Genomic DNA, 21,467 nt, shown 5'->3' with positions numbered 1-21,467 from the left:
TATGAAGAGGTGAGTTTCGTGCAGATTATTGCTTTTCACATAATCATAGTTAATCATAAATTAATTTGGAAATTTGTATTCGTGCACATGCAATAAATAAATGAATTATTTCTACACTTTTCTGAGGGATCGCGCATGGTTTTTGATTATTTTTCAGCATAAAAATAAATCTTGAAGTAAATTATTACTTAATTAAAAGCACCTGATTTATTTATATATTAATTTATATTTCCTTTATTAGATTAAAGAACAAATAAACCAAGTGTATTTTTTAGCCCAATGATTTGGCAACAGCAAATTAATATTTGCAGCAAGATWCAAGAAGAAGCTTAGCATATACAACCTTSTATTTATGTTTGAAATTTAAGTCAGCCTTAAATTTAATTTTTAATTCTTAAATCATCTTAAAATGGAACGATTATCAAAGGTTTTTCAACCAATTACCGCAATTGGAAAAAACCATCAACGAACTCATAAGGATTTTACGTCGAAGAGTCATAGGGTAATTTTTCAAGTTGAAAGGTTGAAATAAGTACAGCATTTCTAATATCCCTAATTTACAAATACTCCTAATAATGCACTAGACTGAAAGTCAAGGAAATAAATAGCAACTATGCTATTTTTGCATTCATTTCATCTCATATATTCTTCACAGCACTTTCCATTTAAGATATACAAAGCAATATACTTAAACGCAAAATCCAGTATGTTTTATGCAAGCAAGTATAAGTTTTATGCAACATTCTAAGTGAGATTTCAATATAAACGCATTTCCACTATTTTTAGCTGATGATTGAATTAGGAATTATTCAGCAAGCCCTTCCAGGGTGCTTTCATATTTTACCAATGGGCTTAAGGGCATTAAATAAAATCGTAAATATAGTAGATGAAGAAATGCAGAGAATAGGCGGCCAAAAGACGTGTTTTCCTACTTTAGTTAAATCTAATCTTTGGGAACGTAGTGGTAAGGCACTAGGAAATGTTTCACTGCTTACATACATATTTGTTAATTTATATTGCAAAATATTTTAATTAAACATTTTTCGTGAATACTTTTATAAAGTTTGGTACATGCTCGCTTCTGAGATAGCTTAATTCAGCAACTCAGATATTTTGTAAAATAATTGCTAATGCGTTTTCATTAATTTTCGTCCCTAAAAAGTACTAAGTATGCCTTATTTTTTGCAATAATTCGATACTTTGTCCTGAGGTACATTTATGCTAGCTTTATAATCCTAAAAAAGTTTCTGAAATTTGAAAGTTTTTACCACTTTTAAATGAGTTACACTGTAGATGACCACACAATTATTTACTTATAGGTAGAGCCGTCGAAATGGGTCCAGAACTGATAACTTTGAACGACAGGCATGATCAGAAATACATTTTAGGCCCTGTAGGTAAATATTTTATATTACATATGTATGCTTATTAAGAATGCTTTCGATATCTAGTTAACGATTGCTGCAGATTAATGAGCCCATTTTTTGCAAAGAAAACAAAAAGTAAAATACGAAAGAAGAAGTATAATACAAAAAGTTACTAAGAAAAAACGGCTTCTTCCCACTAATCAACAAAGATATTTGAATAACATAATTTGTAGTAATACCTAATATATACGAATATCAATTACACTGAAGATTTTAAATAATGGATGTTTTCAGACACACGAAGAAACCGCTGCCAATTTAATATCAACATTAGGAACCACATCATATAAAAAGTTTCCACTGTTGTTGTATCAAATTACTTCAAAGTTTCGAGACGAACTAAAACCTCGATTTGGATTAATTAGAGGCCGAGAATTTCTAATGAAAGATATGTACAGTTTCGATGTGGATCAAGAAAACGCACTAAAAACTTACAATACCATCTGCCAAAGTTATGACAGAGTATTTCAACGAATAGGAGTTGATTTTGTTAAAGGTGAGCATAGAAAGAACCTATCAGAACTTACTGCTCAGATAAAATGAAAATTCATAGCGTGTTCATACCTTATCCAAACTTTACCTAAGGATGACCAATAGTTAGAGGAGAAACATATTATTACATCATAAATCAGATGATAAGGTCTGATGATCTAATGATAACATAAAGATAATTATTTTACTGATAGATTAATGACCATAGATTGATCTCAAGACCCTGATCATACAAAATTTGAAATTTTCCGTTTTGAACCAGTGAACATTTTAAATTAAAAATAAGGACAGATTTCAATCAAATCAAACTTTGAGTTCACTCGCAAAAATAGACTTCTAAAGTTCGATGACATTATGAAAACTTTTTGATGCATCCACTGAAATGTTTATTATTATATTTTAGTTTTGGGTGATTCTGGTGCAATGGGTGGTAATTTGTCTCATGAATATCATTATCCCGCTGCAATTGGAGATGACAAAATACTACTTTGCCATCAATGTAATCATGCTACTAATACAGAACTGACTGGAAAACATAAATGCAGTAAATGTGGTGAAAGCGAAAATATATCTATAGAAAGCGCTATAGAGGTAAGATCGAAAGTAACACCAAAGTCCATTATCAAGTTGAAAGTGTTGAGCAGTTTGCGTTATTGACAACTAGATAAAATCAACTTAGGTTGGCCATACGTTCTTGCTCGGAGACAAGTATTCCAAGCCGCTCAAATCAGTTTACTTGAATGAAAATGGTAAACCAGAGGACCTACAAATGGGCAGTTACGGGATTGGAGTTAGTCGCATTTTGGGCGCAGTTCTGGAGTGTCTCAGTTCAGAAGAAGAATTAAGATGGCCTGATAGCATTGCTCCATATAATGTAGTTATTATTACACCGAAAGTAAGTGACTTGCACTGTTGACAATAAAATAGTGTTGCTAAATAAATTAAATTATTTAAAACGCGTAAAGAAACGCTTTGTAATTACATTTTCTATTGCAGAAAGGAAGCAAAGAAGACCAACTAATCGGCAACCTGGGTGAAAACTTGTACCGAAACTTGGAATCCTTTATGCCGAATCTCAAAAATGATATAATACTTGATGATAGAACAGAATGGACCATTGGCCGAAGGTTACTAGACTGTAAGAGAACAGGCATTCGATATATCATAGTATTAAATAAAAATTCCTGCGAGACACCTCCACGATATGAGCTGAACGACATCGTTAAAAATGTTCAGCTGAATCTACATGAAAGCGATATTGTTTCATATATTAATAAAAATGGACAACTGGACAATGAGAGGCTGAAATCATCTTCAAACTAAAGTTATAGTTTAGCTCGAATGTTTCAATATCAATATAAGAAGTAAACGTTTCTGTTTTTGTTATCAATAAGGGAGGTTGTAGGTTTTCAGGAAATACATGTGCAAGTGTAAAGATATATTTTATTGAAGCTCCAAACTCTCATGCAGTATTGAATTCAGTTGTATGGTTAGGTATAAGCTAGATGCGCTCTTTAAAATGTGTGCTGAAAAAATAACTAAGAGGCACCAAATTTTCGGACTTGGACAAATCACTAAAACAATAAGAAAAAGTCGATTAGTTGTCTCTCAAACAGAACATGCTAAATATCATTAGCGTTCGAAATAAAACAACAGAGCTATCCCACTTAAAAACGGTTCGTAAATAGTCATATAAATAAAAATAAAATAATCTAGGAGCAACAAAGTTTGGAATTTAGGGAGTTTAGAATGTTAAGTTTGGAAATTGATTTACAAAATGTATACTGAGTAAGCACTCAAGCCTAATGAAGAGTCTGATGTTATAAAATAACAGTCAATATGTGATAAAACCGCATAGCGGATTTACATGATGGTCTATTAAAAAATAGCCTCTTTACGTTTAGATAGTGTGATACTACTAACAGACTAAATGTACAATACAAAGTATTTTCAATATGTGTTAAACTATGTGAAGAACCGCCAAAGATATAGTAAATTCGACTATCGCGACCAAATAGTAGCAGACTTAGACGATAAATAAAACGTGTATGTATACCTTTATAAGCTAACAGTTGGCACAACCAAGTATACAGCGTGATAAAGTGTAAGTGATAACTGAACAAGGACATATCCCATATTATCGATGGTAATTGTAGAAATATTCCCGTGGACGACAAAGTTGCAGTTTTCACAATGAGCGCTAATTGTGATGGTGTATACGGACGACTTGCTAAATACTTGTTATATAATACTGTAAGAAAGTACATGACCGCTACAAAACATAAGTAACCTAAAACGGATTATTTTTCAGATATTGTCGACTTTCCAACTTCACTTACTTAGGGTTGTATTCAAGCAAATAACATAAAACTTGAGATCTTCAGTATTCATATCAAAGTCGTGTAACTTTGGTTCTGTTTTGTTAATTGGTTTACAGGGAGTATTAACTCCACATGATAAGGCCCATATACAGTATGATTCCAAAAGAATTAGAACTACAGACAATTTCCAAAAATGCTAAAAGTGTTTAGATATTTTCATAAAGTTTTACATCTTCAGTAAGTTCACATACCTTGAAATCAGTATTCAACAGGATATGTCTATAAGCTTTGGTATTTAGCAAAATCAAGTCTATAATAATTATTACTATATCATATTCCACATATTTATCTGCTATTTCATTGCAACATTTCTAAAACATTGGTAGCGTCAGTTAGATAGGATTCGAAAAATATGAAACAGCTATAACTATATTAGTGGAATTTTCAGTCTGAAATTATTGATATTTAGCAACAATATTATTAATGCATTTGAACATTGCTAGGATTGTTTTTATTAATTATGATTATGTGTTTTTAAATTTATGCCACCAATCTTACACATTCTGTTAGTTTTAGTACAGTTTCGCTGTATTTCTTAAACAGCCCTTCAACTTTTCCACCACAGTTAGTGCAATAATATTTATATTCTTTGGACATTTTTATCAACAGAACTGTACTGCTTACATTTTGTATTAGGTTAATTTTTGACACTAATATTTGAATTTGCAGAAATGTAAATAATCGTGAAGTTATCCATAATAATATGCCAAGATGCCCGATATATACGTGAAGAGCTAAAGTGCGTCATCTATTTTCAGCTTTATTCCTAAAACTATGAAATAAAAAAAGCTAGTAGAAAATTCAATGGATGCAAATTAAGAACATTTTCGATTAGGAGTTGAATTGTGTAGAAAATATGAAGATTTTCGACACAATCACATCGAAACTCGAAAGTTACTTGGTTTGGCAACATGAAAACTTGGACCCAAAACAGCTGTTAAGTGTTGATAGTTTCATTGTTATTACGGTTCCGGATTATTGTAATATCAAATCGCTGTTTTTCTTATATATTAGTGCTAATATGTTGTTTAGAAACTGTTCGACAATATAAAGTGTGACCCGAAGAACTACCCCTTGGCGTAGAATGTGCATGACATGTGCCGGAAATGTGATAATCATGTCCTTCCAATCTAATTTAGGTTAACAAACTGCAATAACAGTGATTAAACCCAATAGTTTTGACTAATTTCATTAATCTGGATTTGGAGTCACAATGGGACAGTCTTCCAGTTTGAACTCGTGTAAGTTCTAATTATTTCTTACGAGAATATATTAATATTCAAATACTGTTATTTTGTGGCCCCCATTTGAAGCTTTTGTGAATTGCACATATTCGAATAGAATACAGTAATAGTGTATATGGTGATATATCGATATGAGAATGAGAATAAAGTTCAAAGCTTCAGTAGAAATATTTTTTAAATTATTGAAAAAAGTAGGTGGGTACTTACTTGATCAACAGCAATAGCTGATGCAGAGACAGTTTGATGCACTTATTTTATTATTTAATGTTGGTTCATAGAAGAGTGCTTCAGGTTTCAGAGCATTTCAAGAATTTTTTTTAGTTTCCAAAACTATTTTGATATTTTAGCTTGCTGATGACTTTTGTGAACTTTTTCTTAAAACTCAGACTTATTAACAAAGGAAAGTAAATAGTTTTAAGGGCAAGATAATCTTGCAAAAAATTTAATGCGCGCTTATTTAAATGAAGTGCAGAAATTAGGTATATATTAAGTATTAAAGTATTTATAAAATAATCCTTGATTAAGCTCGTAGACAATTCGTAAAAACAGGAAATTTATTAAGCTTCTATTTACTATATTTCCTTACGTTACTAACGGTATAGTATAGAGTTATATAGTATTTGTTTAATCCGAATAGATAACTGGATTCTATCGTTTTAAAAGCAGATTAGTTGCCGCTCTCCGAATTAACTTGCAAAATCGAGTACGAAATTTGCATCAAGATCTAAATGGCATCGAAAAGTCAATACTAGATAAAACTTACCGACATATTTTGATAAAGGCCAGTAATCCATAAGTGTGAAATTTCTTTCGTTTCACTCAAACTCAGTTTCTCTCGATTGTTTACTTGTTTACACATCACTTTTGTCTAAAATCACCGTATCAACCGACTAAATTTCCCGCACATAAAGATCAACAATAAATCAATTTTCCGAAACACTAAAGCTAAAACGTTTTCCGAAACTCAGATCAATTGCTACTTGAACGTGTTGAACTGACAAAATGACTCAACTTCTAGTTCCCCAGAGCATTCCACCTTTTCGGTCGACAAATTCGTAAACATTTTTTTCAGTAAACCTGATAAATAAGACTTTCGATTGGTTTCGATAATTTTCCTTCTTGTTTACGTTAACATTGTGAAGCAAATATTCTGGATAAACATTTAAAACTCTACAGGCTGTCCGGAAATATCGCTGAGAACTTCGAAATACTATTCTAGGATGAAACAGAAAAGAAACGGCCATATGGCAATGAGTCCTAAAATGCTTATTAGTACAGATACTTTTTCAATCTCAACCAAAATCTCAATACAGGCAAGTTTAATTGTTTCTGTACTTTAAACCGCGATTATTCGGAAACTAAATCGCATTCTAAATGAATTAAAGATGAATGTAGTAAAAAACTTACCAATGTCTACATTTTGGTACAGGTCTCATAAAGATAGGAATGTGAATGTGAAATTTCCTCACGTGAAGTTTCTCACTATATTAGCATTGTTCGAAAGCACCGAAAAACCGAAAAAAAATCTCGCACAGAAAGTTCACAGCTCAATATGTTTAGAATAAATTAATTTAAATGAAAATAATAAATCAACCCTTAAATATTCCCCAAAACCCAAAATAACCTTACTGATCAATTTTACAATTTAACTTATATTCAAGTAGCGCATTTCACTTGTTTGTCGGCAAACAAGTAAACAATTATTTTCGTAAACCTGCTGGACAAAGCGTTCGACCGGTTTTTACTAATACCTTTTTGTTTACGTTATCATTGTAAAGTAAATATTTAGAACTATTGCTGAATTATTTTCACGCTTACCATATTTTATATTGGCCATTTTTCCAGTGGCGTAGTGAGGGGTGGGCAAAGGGGGGCATTGTGCCCCGGGCGCTACTGGAAAAGGGGCACCAAATGGTCCGCAAAACAAATAATTGCTGAGTCGAATTAATTCGAATGAAACTGGGGGGGCGCTAAAAAGATATTGTGCCCCAGGCGCGAGTTAGCTTGCTACGCCACTGCATCTTTCTATTTGTTTCCCATGCAACTGTCTGAATAGTTTGCATCAAATCATCAATCACCAAAAATAAAGATGCAATTTAACTTGACATTTTGTCTAAATTTCAATAATCCAAATAAGCAGAGATTTATTACTATTTTTATATCTTTGTAGTATGAATATCCAATAAAAACGCCCAAATCTATACTAATTTTCATACGTTTTCTATTCATGTATAGGAGTAAAACATTTTTGAGCCTGAAATATCGACACTGTAAATATAGTCGTATAAACATAGTCAAGAAACTACATATACGATGTGCCAGTTTTAAGAGCCTCTTCATTGGTATCTGTTAAACCATTAAAGATTCGAGATATCTTAAACTGGGGCAAAGTTCTGCATATTTGCATGTTTTAGCTTTATCAAATGTCGTTTTAAAATTAGGAAAATTCGTAAAATTCCGAATACATTCGAAAAAGATTGAAATTTGAAGTGCTTCACTTTTTTCTGAGCCTATTTCAAAGCAACTGGCAATGTAGTAAATTTTAATCGGAAGATTTTCGGCAATCGTAAAACTTTTAGTCCTTTGGTCTTTTGCATTTTTACACAAACAAGCAACAATTTTTGACAAGTTTCAAGCAAATAGAAGGAATAGTTAATAAAATAATTATTGAGTGCATAACCAAACGCTAGTGTTCATTTTGTTCTCCTTTGAATATTGGTGGTATCGGGCATTTCCGGGTAAAACAGGATGATTCAATAATCTTTTCGAAAAATGGGAACACTAAATTCAACTCGCTCTCTCAAAAGAAATGAATATTACATTTTTTACGTACATTCAAAGTGAATTGTTTTTGGCAATATTTATTCTAGATTGATTCCATATTATTAAAAATCATCAAAGACATAATATAATTTGTCACCAGTATGAAGACCTTCACGCAAATATCAATATTTAGGGCTTTATTATTTTTATATTAGGAAGTAAGTAAATACATCCTTCAGTTTGGTTTAATAAGCAAATATCTCCGGAAATGTTCGCCTTTGAACTAATATTTGACTCTGAACAGAATATTTAGACAACGTAATAAAATCCGATTAATATGAAATTTGGTATTGATTGTAATGCCACTAATCTTTTACAATGCGATGTTACTACTATGGATTCGAAATGACTATTACTTTTTCTCACAGTGAAGATTGACGGCTTTAAGTTCAGATTCCGGTTGTTTTGCCATCATATTTAAATGCATTGTTTCAGTCATATTGAGTTCTTTAATGTGATCTGATTTATAGCTTCAATATGATTCATACGAGCTCTAATCACATATTGTAAGCAAGTAAGAAACATTTCCTACCAATTTAAGTCTTAAACTACAACGTTAAATTGAGCCCCTTGACGAGGCTGATTATCACTTAAAACGTTCATTATCAAGGTGGTCATTATGTTCATTTTCAGTTAATGTAAGAAATTAGATCTTAAAAGTTCTTTCCGGTGCACTAAGCTAATTTATTACCCTTATGAGGAAGTGTATGAAGTGGCAGCTGACTAACCCATTAATGGTTATACCTATTAATTTTTAGATTGGCTTTATTAGATCTATACCTGTCTAAAAATACATTCAAGCAGTTGAGTGGGATGAAGCAATTAAGTTGATATTTTGGAATTCATAAAGAATAATGGTTGCATTTGATCTTATGAACAAACGGGACAAGTAATTGAAATTGACAATTTTTGATTTAMAGATTTAAATCAAAATTTATCAAATCATTTAAAAAAKTAWTTTACATTTCTGAATAATTTACTTTGGCAATAACACGCGATTAAAAACGAAGGAACGTTTGCTTGTATTGCTATGTACGGCTAATGTTATTTTAAATACCATTGAAAATTGAATACAGTCTGATAAAATTTTAAATCTTCAGGAGAAGTCAATATGAGTTTTCAAAAAATTATATTTTTGGAACGTAGAACTGATTATTCAGAATTAGTTTTATACGTCAATTTGCTATTTTTACAAAAGTTATGTTTTGAAATGAATGGTTTAAAACTGGTGCGTATTTTGGGCTGTGGTGGAAAATGGTTTCTTCCTGTTGCGCGAAACAACGTTAGAAAGCACGATAGCGGAAAAATGTATTCTGCTTGCGAAACGTTAGTTAAAAATTACGTTTCCCAACAGGCTAAGGTCCCGAAAAACACACCAGTCTATTGCCATTATCTTGTTTCTCTGTTTTGAAAAAAATAGGGATAAACTGATAAACAATCTCTAATTCGTTTAATATTAATTATATGACAAGATAACCACTGCTGTTCGACACATAACAATATCTAAATGTCTATAACACCATAATTATCAGAGGCATAGAAGAAAACGGAAGTAACATAAATATGGATGGGAAAAGATCTACTTCCTGCCAGCTTGTGCTTCTCGTTACGAAAACCGCTTTGGTGGGTGAAACATTATAGTTTGTCAAGTACCTTGATGAAAAAGAATAGGGAGTATCTAACGTATTTTCCAAGGGTTCAAATATCTATAATATTATACTTGTGTAGGCTAAGATGTGAGCACTTTGATTTGTAGGACTGTTAGCAAATCTAGTAAACGTAGTAATTATAATTTTTTAATCCTTGAAATTATATTTATAAAAAATGTTGCTGATAATTTCAATAAAAAAATTGTTATGGGTAAAACCAATATTGGTGGTTGCAAAGTGGCAAAACTCTTGCTAGCTTATGCAGGGTGATTCAGGTTTAATCTTGATAGCTGTGGGAATCAATAATACAGGTTAGAATAATGTCTGGTTTCCATAAATATGATATAAAAATATATGATAAAAAAAAATCTCTTGTTTTTTCTTCATACGTTTTAAACCTTTTATCCGGTTGCAAATTCGGAATACAAACACTTCGAATGACCTTACAGATGTTCATGTGCCTTTTAGCCACCCGATTTCCTTGGAAAGATATTTGTATCAAAACTTGAATAACAACAATAATTGCGGTAAAACGGCTCCACAAAAGAATTAAATGATTGTTTTCAAAACTCTTTTGTCTCTTGTTATTTTTTCACATTTTATTTCCTTTCCGAGATATTTAGTAAAATTCGGGACAATGGAGTGAGGTAAATTTCGTTAAATGTTACAGCAGGCGATGTGACTTTTGCGCAGAATATTGTTACAAGCCTATTTCAAAAGTGCTTTTTGTGCCATGAAAAAAAAACAACATAAACATTCCAAATAATAATTTAATCACAGCTACTTGTTTCCATTTATGGCGTGAATATAAGTAAAGGTAGCTTTTTCCAACGCCCTTTATCTCCGAAATGATGGGATTTAGGGAAAACTTTGATATCGTGTAGGAACATTATTCTAACTACATAGTTGTAATATTTCTTAAAGTTATCAGGATTAAACCAGAGTCACCCTGTATAAACCATAAATTTCTTCATTATAGTATGCCTTTTAAGTGAATTAAAAAATGTGTATTTTTCAGTTTGAACCTGCTTATTATGCAAGTGAACCTACAGTGTGATTCTCGTATGATTTTTAGCCCCGATAAGGTGTGCGGAGATAGATAAGTATGCGAAATATCGGCGAAGCATATGAAACCATATTTATCGAAGACTAGATTGTACATTGAGAAATCCATTTGTCGTTTCTTCTTTTGTTGTGAACAGTGAAAAACACATTCTGGATTTATTGGAAAACTTGGCAGCTACTGGAAATGAAGTAACGCTCTCCCCCTTTATTTATACAATTTCTAACTCTTTTAAAGGAGTTATGTCGATAACAGAAAGTTTTTCTAATACTATAGTTTTTCAGTGAAAATATAATTTTTTATTATACTTGAGATATTCGTGTTTGCTTTCAATTAAAGTACACAGGTCCATTTCGATACTATCTATAAAATTTTTTGCACAATTCGAGTGTTTGAAAACTCATTAGTTGCTTCAAAAGTTATATATATATAAATAACGTATTACTATATGCTTTATGGTAGGCAGGCGCTAATCAGTAATAAATTTAAAAAGTTAATGGGTCAGAAGTCTGGTGACCCAGGAGGTCAGTTGATTCAATCATCTTAATTTTGGACATTTAGTCTTACAGATCTGATGTATTCAATCACGTCTGAGAACTGTCCTTATGAAAGAAAATACCCATTTTCGTAGACGACGGAGCAATCTTTATCAAATGCGTAGAATTGCCTAGTTTTCTCACGGTTATCGCACTGCAAAACAATTTTCTAGCCTATTAAAAATCTGGTAGCAACATGGTTTGGTTCCGTAATCTGCCGGGCTATTGTAGCGTCACAAATACTATTTATGGTACTTATCTGCAGTACCAGCTTTACTATGGGATACCACAAGGTGTTAAGAAATAAACGTGACCGAAACGAAACTTTTAAAAGCTGTAATTAATCTTGTTTTACACAGGACTGGCCTGAGTATTTCAAATCAAACAAAACATTTTTTGCTCTTGATCTTAATGCAATTCAATCGTCAACAAGCATCTATGCGGCGAATTGAAAAAGCACAATTCGTCGTGCATATAAGAGAGTCTTATTGAACGGCATTTATCGCTTCAAGAATATGATAAATCCATTAAGAAAACAATACAAATCGATTGCGTGCTGGAATTACGATAAAAAGTGAACATAGACGATACTAATTCTCAAACTATCTTTGATTTTAATAAGCAGCTCGTTTTTTCATAACTAGAAAGTGCACAAATCTGCATATTTTCAAAAAAATCTAGATGATTCAAATCAGATTTTAAAGGTTGAAACCTCAGAAGTTTTTTTAAAAAGAACTCTTAAATGTAAGAAAGCTCACACCAAATGGTACAACATGACCATAATTTTCCTTCTTACTTATTATCGAAATCGGCCACGCCAAACAGATGTTTTCTGGCTTTCAAATTTTGGTGAAAACACGCTTTAAACATTTGAACCCCTAAGCAAAATGCATACAATTTTTGTCAGCAATTATATAAATGCGGCTCTGCACTAATTCAACATGTTGAAATCGGTTTCTTTCATAGACAGGTTCATTATTGTGTCAAACGTCTTTATTTAGGTGAAATTTTCAACAATGATTTTAGTTCACTAAGGTATACCGAAAAATGTGTTAAGGGTCTTCTTAGCACATTTGGCTGCCAGGTTTATCACGTTTAAAGCCTTTGTAAGTAATACGCGTTGAATTTAATGGTTGTGTGGCAGTCGTAAGGAATTCTTCCCCGTAAAGCCATAAACTGAATTTCTAAGTTTCCCAGCCCTAAATAACTTGAAAATGTGTTCTGAGCAATTAAAGCCTCTATACTTAATACTCATATCATGTACTAAGTTCTAATATGTGTTTTATCCACGCGCTACCGCCGATTTCTTTTGTTTCAAATCACAATGATCTATTTAGCAAAGAACGAACCACAGGTTGTTCATTCAGTACATGACAATTGTATTATTAATTCCTTATTGTAGCTGATGGGTGTCTAAGCCACCCATTTACGACACAATGGCACATTGTAATCGACAAATGCATGTTAAAATATAATTGAAGTACATTGAAAACATCCTTTCGGAGAACGACGAACGAACAAAGGTTGTTGATATCTGCCATTGAAACACTTTTTGGTCGGGCTTGTTTTATTAATAGCAATCTTGGATGTGGAAAGCTTAGTGTAGTAATTAATTGAAATCCGTCTTTCATTCTGGTTATTTTTTTGTCGCTCTAATTGCTCAATTGAGCATTAATGTAGAACAGGAATATAAATAATGACTTGTTCTAGTCATCGCGGTTTTTCAGTAGTCAGAATGCGACATTTAGTTTTTGCCTTGCAATTTTTCAATTACTGAATAATGTTTAAGAAAACGCCGGAGATGAAACGAACGTGCCTTTAAGCAAGGAAGTAATCGAGCGAGTAAAACTACGAAAAAAGTCTTCCTAGCTACTAGTTAACTGAAAGGTGATATCATGAAACGTGAACATAAAATAATGATCAATGAAACGGTTTGTATGTTTATCTGGGTCTAATGGCTCATTTTTTTACCCATGAAATAGTACCTTCGGTACGTTCGGAAGGGCATCTTGACTTGTGATATAAAACTAAAGCAAACATAGACAACAATTGTTGCGTATGCCAGTATTTGCCTTTCTATCTCCGTGTTTGTTTTGGTTTAAAAGCTTTTGAACCCCTCTTACCTTATGACGTTTTCAACTTTTATTTAAACAGGGGAAGAAACCAGAGGCATGCACTTTCTATCAATCAATTAATGGAATTAAATGTCTAAAATAATTACAAAATCCACTAGTTTATGTTGATTGTTGGGGGTTGTGTTGAGACAATAATTGAAATGGGATCAAGTTACTTTTTCTAATGTGATGTTTAGTCGCCGGATTAAAAGGCACTCAAATTGTCGAAAAAAGCGCTTACAAAGCAAATTGATTTCTCGCAAAAAAAGCATTAAAAATGCACAAAATTCTTTCAGTGGAGAAAAATATATATGTTTTAAATGAAATTAAATGAAATAAATGAAGGAAGATTTCGAAAAACTTAAGCATGTTTCGCGTAAAACTAAAGTTTATTCTAAATAAATCAATTATTCTTATTTCAAGTGTGTAGTCTTCTTAAATGCTCTATATTTTATGAACAAAAAAAATATGGACAACACCAATTATCGAAAAGGCAAAGAAAATAGAAGGAGTATCAATGTTTGAAAAACGAAAAGGTATCCGAACGATTTATACGCATGGAGATGATGCTGAAATTATGTATTCAAACTTCGCGAGATCACTATAGTTTACATGCAATTTTAATTGATTGAACTTCTCGGCGCTGGGAGCATTTAATAAATATCACATTTTTCACTTTGTCACGATGAAAAGGTCGATTTTCTTGTACGACCGCCACCCAGTCCCAGCTGGTTTTCTCAATTATTGTTTTTTAACAACGCCTGTAAAGTAATCCCACTGAAGTTGCTTGTAGACAATTTGCCATTTGGAACTATAATGGAACATACGGCAATCGCTTTCCTGTCTCTCGCTTATTCCGTGACTATTAAATTTAGAATACCATTACCAAGCCCCCCAATAACACCTTTACAGTATCGTATAGGACTAAAACTAAATAAAACTCGGCAGCCCTCGAGGAACTTTTGGTAATAATAAGGGGTGTTGCGGATTTCTTCCGTGTGGAAAAATGCAATTTGAGCCGGTCGAATGCGAATGTAGATCTAATGAATCGTCTGGGGTTATTATGACGGGGATCTGGCAGACACCAGGGACGGAGAGGGAACGAATTTAGCAAAATCTATTTGTTTTTAGTTATTTTATTGAAAAAGGAATGTCGTCTGTAATTAATAAATGGAACAATTTGACTACTAATTCACAGTAACTGATTTAAGCAAGAATTGCCTGTTTGTACCAATCAGCAAAGTTTCTAATCGCTAGGTATTGTTTTTTTCTTTAGACTTCATCGTCTTCCTCTCTGTTCATATTGATGATTTTCCAGGGCCTGCATGGTCTGGTTTAACGAATTGCTCATTCTTCGATGATACAATTTTCATTTATTTTCTGTGCCCCTTAACAATTATCTGATGATACTTCACTGTCCTAACGGGAGGATTGCGATGCGGTGGCATATAACAAGGCCACGTGCCTGAAAGCGCCAGCTGCACGTGTGAATCCTCCCCACGCGTATATGCAAAGGCAAACAACCTCAGGAGAAGAGGGGCTCTCGGGAGATCCTGCAAAACAATTTTTCCACCTTTGCATGATCAAAGTGCATTTGGAAATTGTATACTTCCATTTGGTAATGTCAAGGTGCAACTCGATTTTTGGAAGAAAGGGGTGAATGGTATTCTTTGGAATCGAAATTGACCGACGAGGGAAAGGTTGTCATTGATTTCATGCACAATGCAGCGATAGAATTAGATTACTGTCTTGGTTGATTCTACTGTTGTATGAAATTGTGGAGTCATTGTTTTTGTTGTCATTTATTAAAAGGCCTTATGTGTTTAATTCCCTAAGGCCAAATGCGCGTTGTTTTATAGTAGTAGTAGTAAACATCGTTATTTCTAAAAAAGGCTATCGACCTATCGGTCTTTCTGCCCTTGTTTAATACATGCAGTCTTAATCTAGATAAAAAACCAATATGAAAATTCTCCTATTCTAGGTTAACAATAGTAGTAGTAAACATCTTTATTTCTAAAAAAGGCTATCGACCTATCGGTATTTCTGCCCTTGTTTAATACATGCAGTCCCAATCTAAATAAAAAACAAATATGAAATACAAATATGAGTTGTTTTATATTTTCTCTGAAATTCATATTTTCGTTTGTTAATGGTAATTTGTTGTTTGTGTCTCGGCTGCATTACAGTAATAGTAAATAATAACCTCAACAATAGTTATTTGCTGAACTAGACGATAAAAAGAAACAATAAGTATCTGCGAAGGAAAGATCTCGTTTTGTCGTCGTGCATTTACGTTGAATAATAACACATATTTTTATGTAACTTTAATATTGTTTATTTATTCTAGCTGGAAGAAGATATTACATTTTGATCAATAGGTACCTACTGTTTGAATATTGAAAATTAGAGCCATTAAAACCCCCATCTAACATTTTATAGATTTATGTAAGTAAAACTATAGACTATTTTGTCTATAAATCTACCTGTTGGCTTTAACACGGCGAACTTCAGCAAGAGTAAAACTTTCGGTGTTTTTCATGTAAGATGGCACCATATATCCACTAGTGGTTAAATTTCAGATTGTCCTTTTACAGAACATGCGTCAGTCATTTTGAAAGATTTGATTTTTTTACTAATACATTATAGAAACGTTTTAACGACAATATCAAGACTGAGGTTACATGTTTACGTGCTCCGCATTACAGCCGACGCGGCCGACTAGCTACTTGACGTCACAACTGGTCCCGGCCAATGACGGCGCGACTTGGACAATAATCGACAGATTCATTACCTACGCACTAGTGCGATAATAAACATCATTATGACATTTGAAATAGTGTCAAATCATACTCATTATATAACAGTTGTAGATACTAAATTGTTAAGACATATCATTCTTATGGCAATATCAAAATTACCGGTAGTTCTTAAATCAGATGTAAAAGATTATACAAAAATATTTCTTTATTTGATGATACTGAAAATTATGAAATACAAAACGATTATTGAAATTGAAATGATAAAGATAATTGAAAATACAATATGGATCATGATAACTGAAATTTTGGATTTTGAGTTATGGACGAAAAAGCGATTCATTCGATTGATTCAAATTAAGAGCAATTGACGTTTCTGCTTCAGATCTTTCTTCATAACACATTTTCTGGTAAGAAGTTGTATTTTCTTTAGACTGTATACTTTTTAAAGCGTTCTTTTCATTTCATTAAAACCTTCTTATTTATAAAATGAAGGTTGACTTAAATATTAAGGCCTTCGAGACCATACATTAGCACTTTGATAAAATGTGGGGAATTTAGCCAGTTTCCGGTTCATAAATTGGATTGAATGTTAAAATTTGCTTGGTGTTGAGCTATTGATTTGGCAATATGTTGCGATTTAGAACACTTTGCTCGAAATGAACACGAATTGTCGATTGAGCAAAGCAACGCGCATTGCAGGATTTCCAGCTGAGTTATTTCTGAACCGCCATACATTTTCTTTCCGTTTTTCTGGAAAATATTATTTCATGTCTCGTCAAAAGCTACGTTTCCATCTAACATGAGTTTATATTTAAAACATTAATTATAACTGAGTTTAGCATGTTATACTGCATTAAAGGCTTTTCTACTGCGGTTAGTTTTAACTGTGGTAATTAACGATTACATGATTGAAATCAATAAACTACGCAAGACATAACGTTTTTTAATAGTCTTCGGATTATTATGACAATTTTAAATTAAAATTCATTCTATAAAATAAGTGTTGCTTATTAAGCGAACACCAACAAGGACAATTTCACTGTAATTTTTATAAACCTTGTTATTGATTGCAGATTTACCATCAGATGTACGATTTGCATTACTCCACCTTTCGTATAACAAAACAATTTTCCTCAAAAGACCAAATCGTACACATTGTCTACATGCCTATAGAAATTTTCAATTCGAAAAGAGCACCCCTTCTTATTTGTTCGTTTTTCGAAAGTTTTTGTCACCTGGACATCAAGATGTACATGCACTTCGGAAAGGGGTGCTTTCTATGGTAATTCAAATAGGAGCAACCTAATGTAGCTTTCGCTAATATTTAATTTTATTCTGGTGCCCCTTAAATTTTATTCGACAGATGTTCGTATTGTGTGGTTCGATCGCGTGGCAGTGATCTGAGGTACCCACCTTACTTACTATTGCGTTCACAACTAACAATGGAATAATAATATGGCAGTCGCACGAAACGGTCTGTATACGTAGAATGGAAGACTCTTGAAAATTGGGAAGTTAATGACATAGCCAAACCAGACTTGAGGTGAAAATGAACAGAAAACTTTACTTTAAACAGCGTAAGATTGATTTGCTGGTTTTGGAAGTTCTATTTTTCAATACTGCATTTTCAAGTTTCCGTTATTAATCTCCAATTTATAATATTGCTCGTATTTAACACGGTTAACTACGAGTGTCAATTTAAATTGGTTTTCTTTCAGATAATAAATGTTGCTATTTCGCTTCAAACCACAACAATACCCAGCCAGTTAATTATAATTCTTAAAGGCACGCCAGTAAAAAAAATATTTTATTGGATTGCTATTAGAAATATTGTTTCACACATAAATTATCCATTAATTCCATATACAGTGACTGTTATATATGTATACTTAATGTATTCTATATCCTGCCTGACAAAGATCATGGACTAATTCTCTTTTCATGGCGCTTGGCAAAAAAGGAAACCTGCCCTGTTTTGCGTACAAAAAGACATCGCTCGTAGTAGATTTAACAGGCAAATATGAGCACATCCGTTTTAGAAAATATTAATCTTACATACTGATATTTTTTTTGCTGATTTTGATTGATGAGAAGGCATCACAAACATGTTAGACATGAAGTTTTAAAATTAAACACCAGAAAATGATTTTGTAAATTTCCTGTGAACCAAATTGGCTAATCAATCGACGCTTCAATTTATGAGTTCACCGTAACAGTTTAATCGTGCAAATTAATTTTACTTGTTTCAGTTATTGACTGAAATGTCTTAAGTTTTACCTTGTGTATAAGTAAAGCTCCTAAAGTTAATTTCAAACGATGCTTTAAAGCTTTTTTGAGGCTTTTGGGAATAGTTTTTCCGATAACTTGCGCATCATTTTTCCAGCGCGAGATTAAATGTCTTAGAGATAAGAGTGGTTTTACAAACCATTACCTAAAATAAATCTTACGTTAGTATTCACAGCAACGTTTATTTGCATCAATTGTTTTATAGTGTCTATATTTCCACATATAATGGGAAGTGTGAGTCAAGTCAAGAATCAGACGCAAACATTTTATTCATAAACTAGTTTTAAAAAACTATTATTTAGTTTGACATTAATCTCTCCTTCTAACTTTGTCTAAAAATCATATAAATTGATTTAGCCGTATTGTTAGTACTTCGATTTATTTTGTGAGTTTTTCACGTCCTATTGAGTTTCATCATTTAAACTCAACTTTACTTACGCCAATTTTGAACCATTTGTTTAACAAAAACGTTTATCTTAATGTCAACAATGTCGTATACTTGTTTTAGATTACTATTACTTATTTTTAATCATTTTAGATGCTACTCGTATGTTATTCTGCTTGCTATGCTAGTCTTGACTTATATTGAAGCTGCTCAAAAGTTCTTTATTACTTACCTTTTTATTAGTTAAGACTAACATCATTGAATGGCATAATATCTTCTTATGTAATCTAACATTTTCCTGGAGCTTAAACGCATCAAAATCTCTGAATCAACTGTTCCTCCGGGAAATTGTCGCCATCTGCTCAGGACCTTCTCAGCTTCATCCCATAGATGCGAAGTAATTTTTACACTCTTCAGGAATTTATTTCCCTGTTTAGATTTGTGTTTATCTAATGAATTTAGGTGTTTTACTTTTTTGGCTATTTTTCCAATTCGTGTTCCTCCTTCATCTAGAACCATCCGTTTTTCAGTAGTGTTGACACCATTTATTACTACATAGCATACTGTTTGTTAAGAACTTACATATTATAAGATTTTACTTTCTTTAAATTTCCTTTTGATAAATTCATTGGGATTGTATGTCCACCTTTCCTAAGATCGAGCTCTTTCTTTAACTTTCTTTTTGAAATCTCGTCTCCCAAAAATTTTTTTTACTTGGCGATGAGACAGTTTCTACTCCACAGTGACTAGATTTCAAATATCCTAGAAAAGTACCTAAAGCTGGTGCAATTATTAACGAGTGATTGGTTTAGGCTTAGTATCATCTTTAATGTTTTATAGTTTGCATTGTTTCCCTAACCACCACTGATGGTAATTATTTGAAGAACAATAAAACTTGTTTTCTTTAATTGAATCTGCGTCTATTGCTTCATGCTCAGAAGGTGAATATGCATTCCTCTGGTTTACTTAAAATGCCTGGAGATCAATTGAAATTGAATCGAACTGAAATCCCTTCCACTGTTGTTTGCTCCAGAAAAATTACGACTTTAGTTCTGGTAACGTTTATTAAACCGATTCACCTGTTGGTTGCCCGGAAGCTAAGAAATTGACGAAGAATCAGTCAGCCCGCAACAATTTCGTAAAAACAATGTCGGAGTTCTTGCTTTGAAACCATCAAAATCACTTTTCAGGCGTTTAAGTATTTTTTAATACAAGATACAATGTTTATATTGTGATGGATTATGACAAAACTGTGCGTTTGGTTTACCGTTCGTTTGGTTTACAGTGCATGAATGGAACTTACTTACGGTAGATAGCGTTTTTTATACTACTTTCAGTAGTGGTCGTAGGTAAAATTATAAATCTTGTAACTAATGATCCCAATCCCAAAAATTACCCCCCAAAAAACGGTATTTTCATTAAGAGAGAAACCATGTGTTTTTTAAAAGAAATTTAACGTTAATATGGAATAACGATTGATTATTTATTATTACCATGGCCTTACAGCTCAAAAAAATTAGAAACTATCCTGAAAAAACTTTCAACACCCGTGATAAGTCTAGGAAGTCAATGTTTGATTTATTCGAATATTTGGCACAGACCAACTTTTCATTACTCATTAAGGATTGATCTTTTTCAGTTCTTTCACTTTGGTGCAGATGAACCGTTCAATTTTTGCTTCAAGAAATATCCCACAGGGCTACCATAACCCAACAGGTGATGGTATCCAACATACGGAGAGGGCGACAGACGTAAAAGGCATATGTTCGCCCCTAGTTGCTAAATTGTTCGGTCTTTGTTGCTGAGTTCAGCTTCAAACTACTTTTCCGTTCCTTCGATTGGAAATGCGGGTTGTTACATTCCTTCACCCGCATTAAGCCATTTTTTCTGTCTTGCAGTATTGATTATAATTGCAAAGTTTTCTTGCAATTGCAAAAAATCTTTTGCAATATGACTACCTTGTATGCCACTCACTCCTTTAGATGTTGTGCGTCTTCTTTATGCTGTATTTTCCATTATGCAGTATACTTTCTTTTACTGTTTATAACTCAAATATAAAGCAGAAAAGTATATGAAAGGCAAGTTATTTGTGAGTGATTTTTTTTTGGAAAATCCCATTATCAAACTTCTTGTGGGTTTCCGTCTTCAGGGTAGTTTTAGGTGTCTTGCTCATTGCCAGCCAGCTGGTTTGATGATTATAGCCGGATTCTGTCATCTGCTGGACATTACCTTACCACCGGCTTTAGTTGAGAGGATCTTTTAGACGCCATTTGGTTAGGCTTTTTTCGACGGTCATAAAGTCTGATGT

The 21,467-nt window shown here is 32.7% G+C and overlaps 3 protein-coding genes across 4 annotated transcripts in view; 2 read left to right on the top strand and 1 right to left on the bottom strand.

The window, feature by feature from the left end:
• Nucleotides 1-342: 342 nt before the first annotated feature.
• Nucleotides 343-3,354, top strand: LOC125504341 (probable proline--tRNA ligase, mitochondrial). Of its 2 annotated transcripts, none has more exons than XM_048666191.1 (7): nt 343-502; nt 787-964; nt 1,320-1,393; nt 1,662-1,923; nt 2,323-2,510; nt 2,599-2,814; nt 2,916-3,354. In XM_048666191.1, exons 1-7 carry the CDS (start codon nt 410-412, stop codon nt 3,240-3,242), a joined length of 1,338 nt encoding a protein of 445 aa, XP_048522148.1. In that variant the 5' UTR covers nt 343-409; the 3' UTR covers nt 3,243-3,354. The 2 variants fall into 2 exon arrangements, with proteins under 2 accessions (XP_048522148.1, XP_048522149.1); XM_048666192.1 differs by lacking the exon at nt 343-502 and adding an exon at nt 509-723.
• Nucleotides 3,345-4,953, bottom strand: LOC125504342 (protein ARV1-like). The gene is made up of 5 exons (XM_048666193.1): nt 4,799-4,953; nt 4,492-4,611; nt 4,259-4,436; nt 3,976-4,209; nt 3,345-3,493 (listed from the first exon to the last, which is right to left on the bottom strand). The coding sequence occupies exons 1-5, from the start codon at nt 4,895-4,897 to the stop codon at nt 3,363-3,365; spliced, it is 762 nt and encodes a 253-aa protein (XP_048522150.1). The 5' UTR covers nt 4,898-4,953; the 3' UTR covers nt 3,345-3,362.
• A 271-nt stretch (nt 4,954-5,224) lies between these two features.
• Nucleotides 5,225-21,467, top strand: part of LOC109546162 (protein neuralized) — a 41,145-nt gene continuing 24,902 nt past the window's right edge. Inside the window, exon 1 of the mRNA XM_019917008.2 lies at nt 5,225-5,541. Coding sequence (XP_019772567.1) covers nt 5,514-5,541 — 28 coding nt within the window. The 5' untranslated portion in view covers nt 5,225-5,513. The remainder of the gene's footprint in view (nt 5,542-21,467) is intronic.

Source organism: Dendroctonus ponderosae, unplaced genomic scaffold (genome assembly GCF_020466585.1).
Source record: "Dendroctonus ponderosae isolate FM_Combo_2020 unplaced genomic scaffold, Dpon_F_20191213v2 Dpon_F_20191213_40, whole genome shotgun sequence".
Taxonomy (NCBI): domain Eukaryota; kingdom Metazoa; phylum Arthropoda; class Insecta; order Coleoptera; family Curculionidae; genus Dendroctonus; species Dendroctonus ponderosae.
The sequence above is the reverse complement of the archived record's forward strand: the minus strand, read 5'-3'. Positions and strand labels throughout refer to the sequence as shown.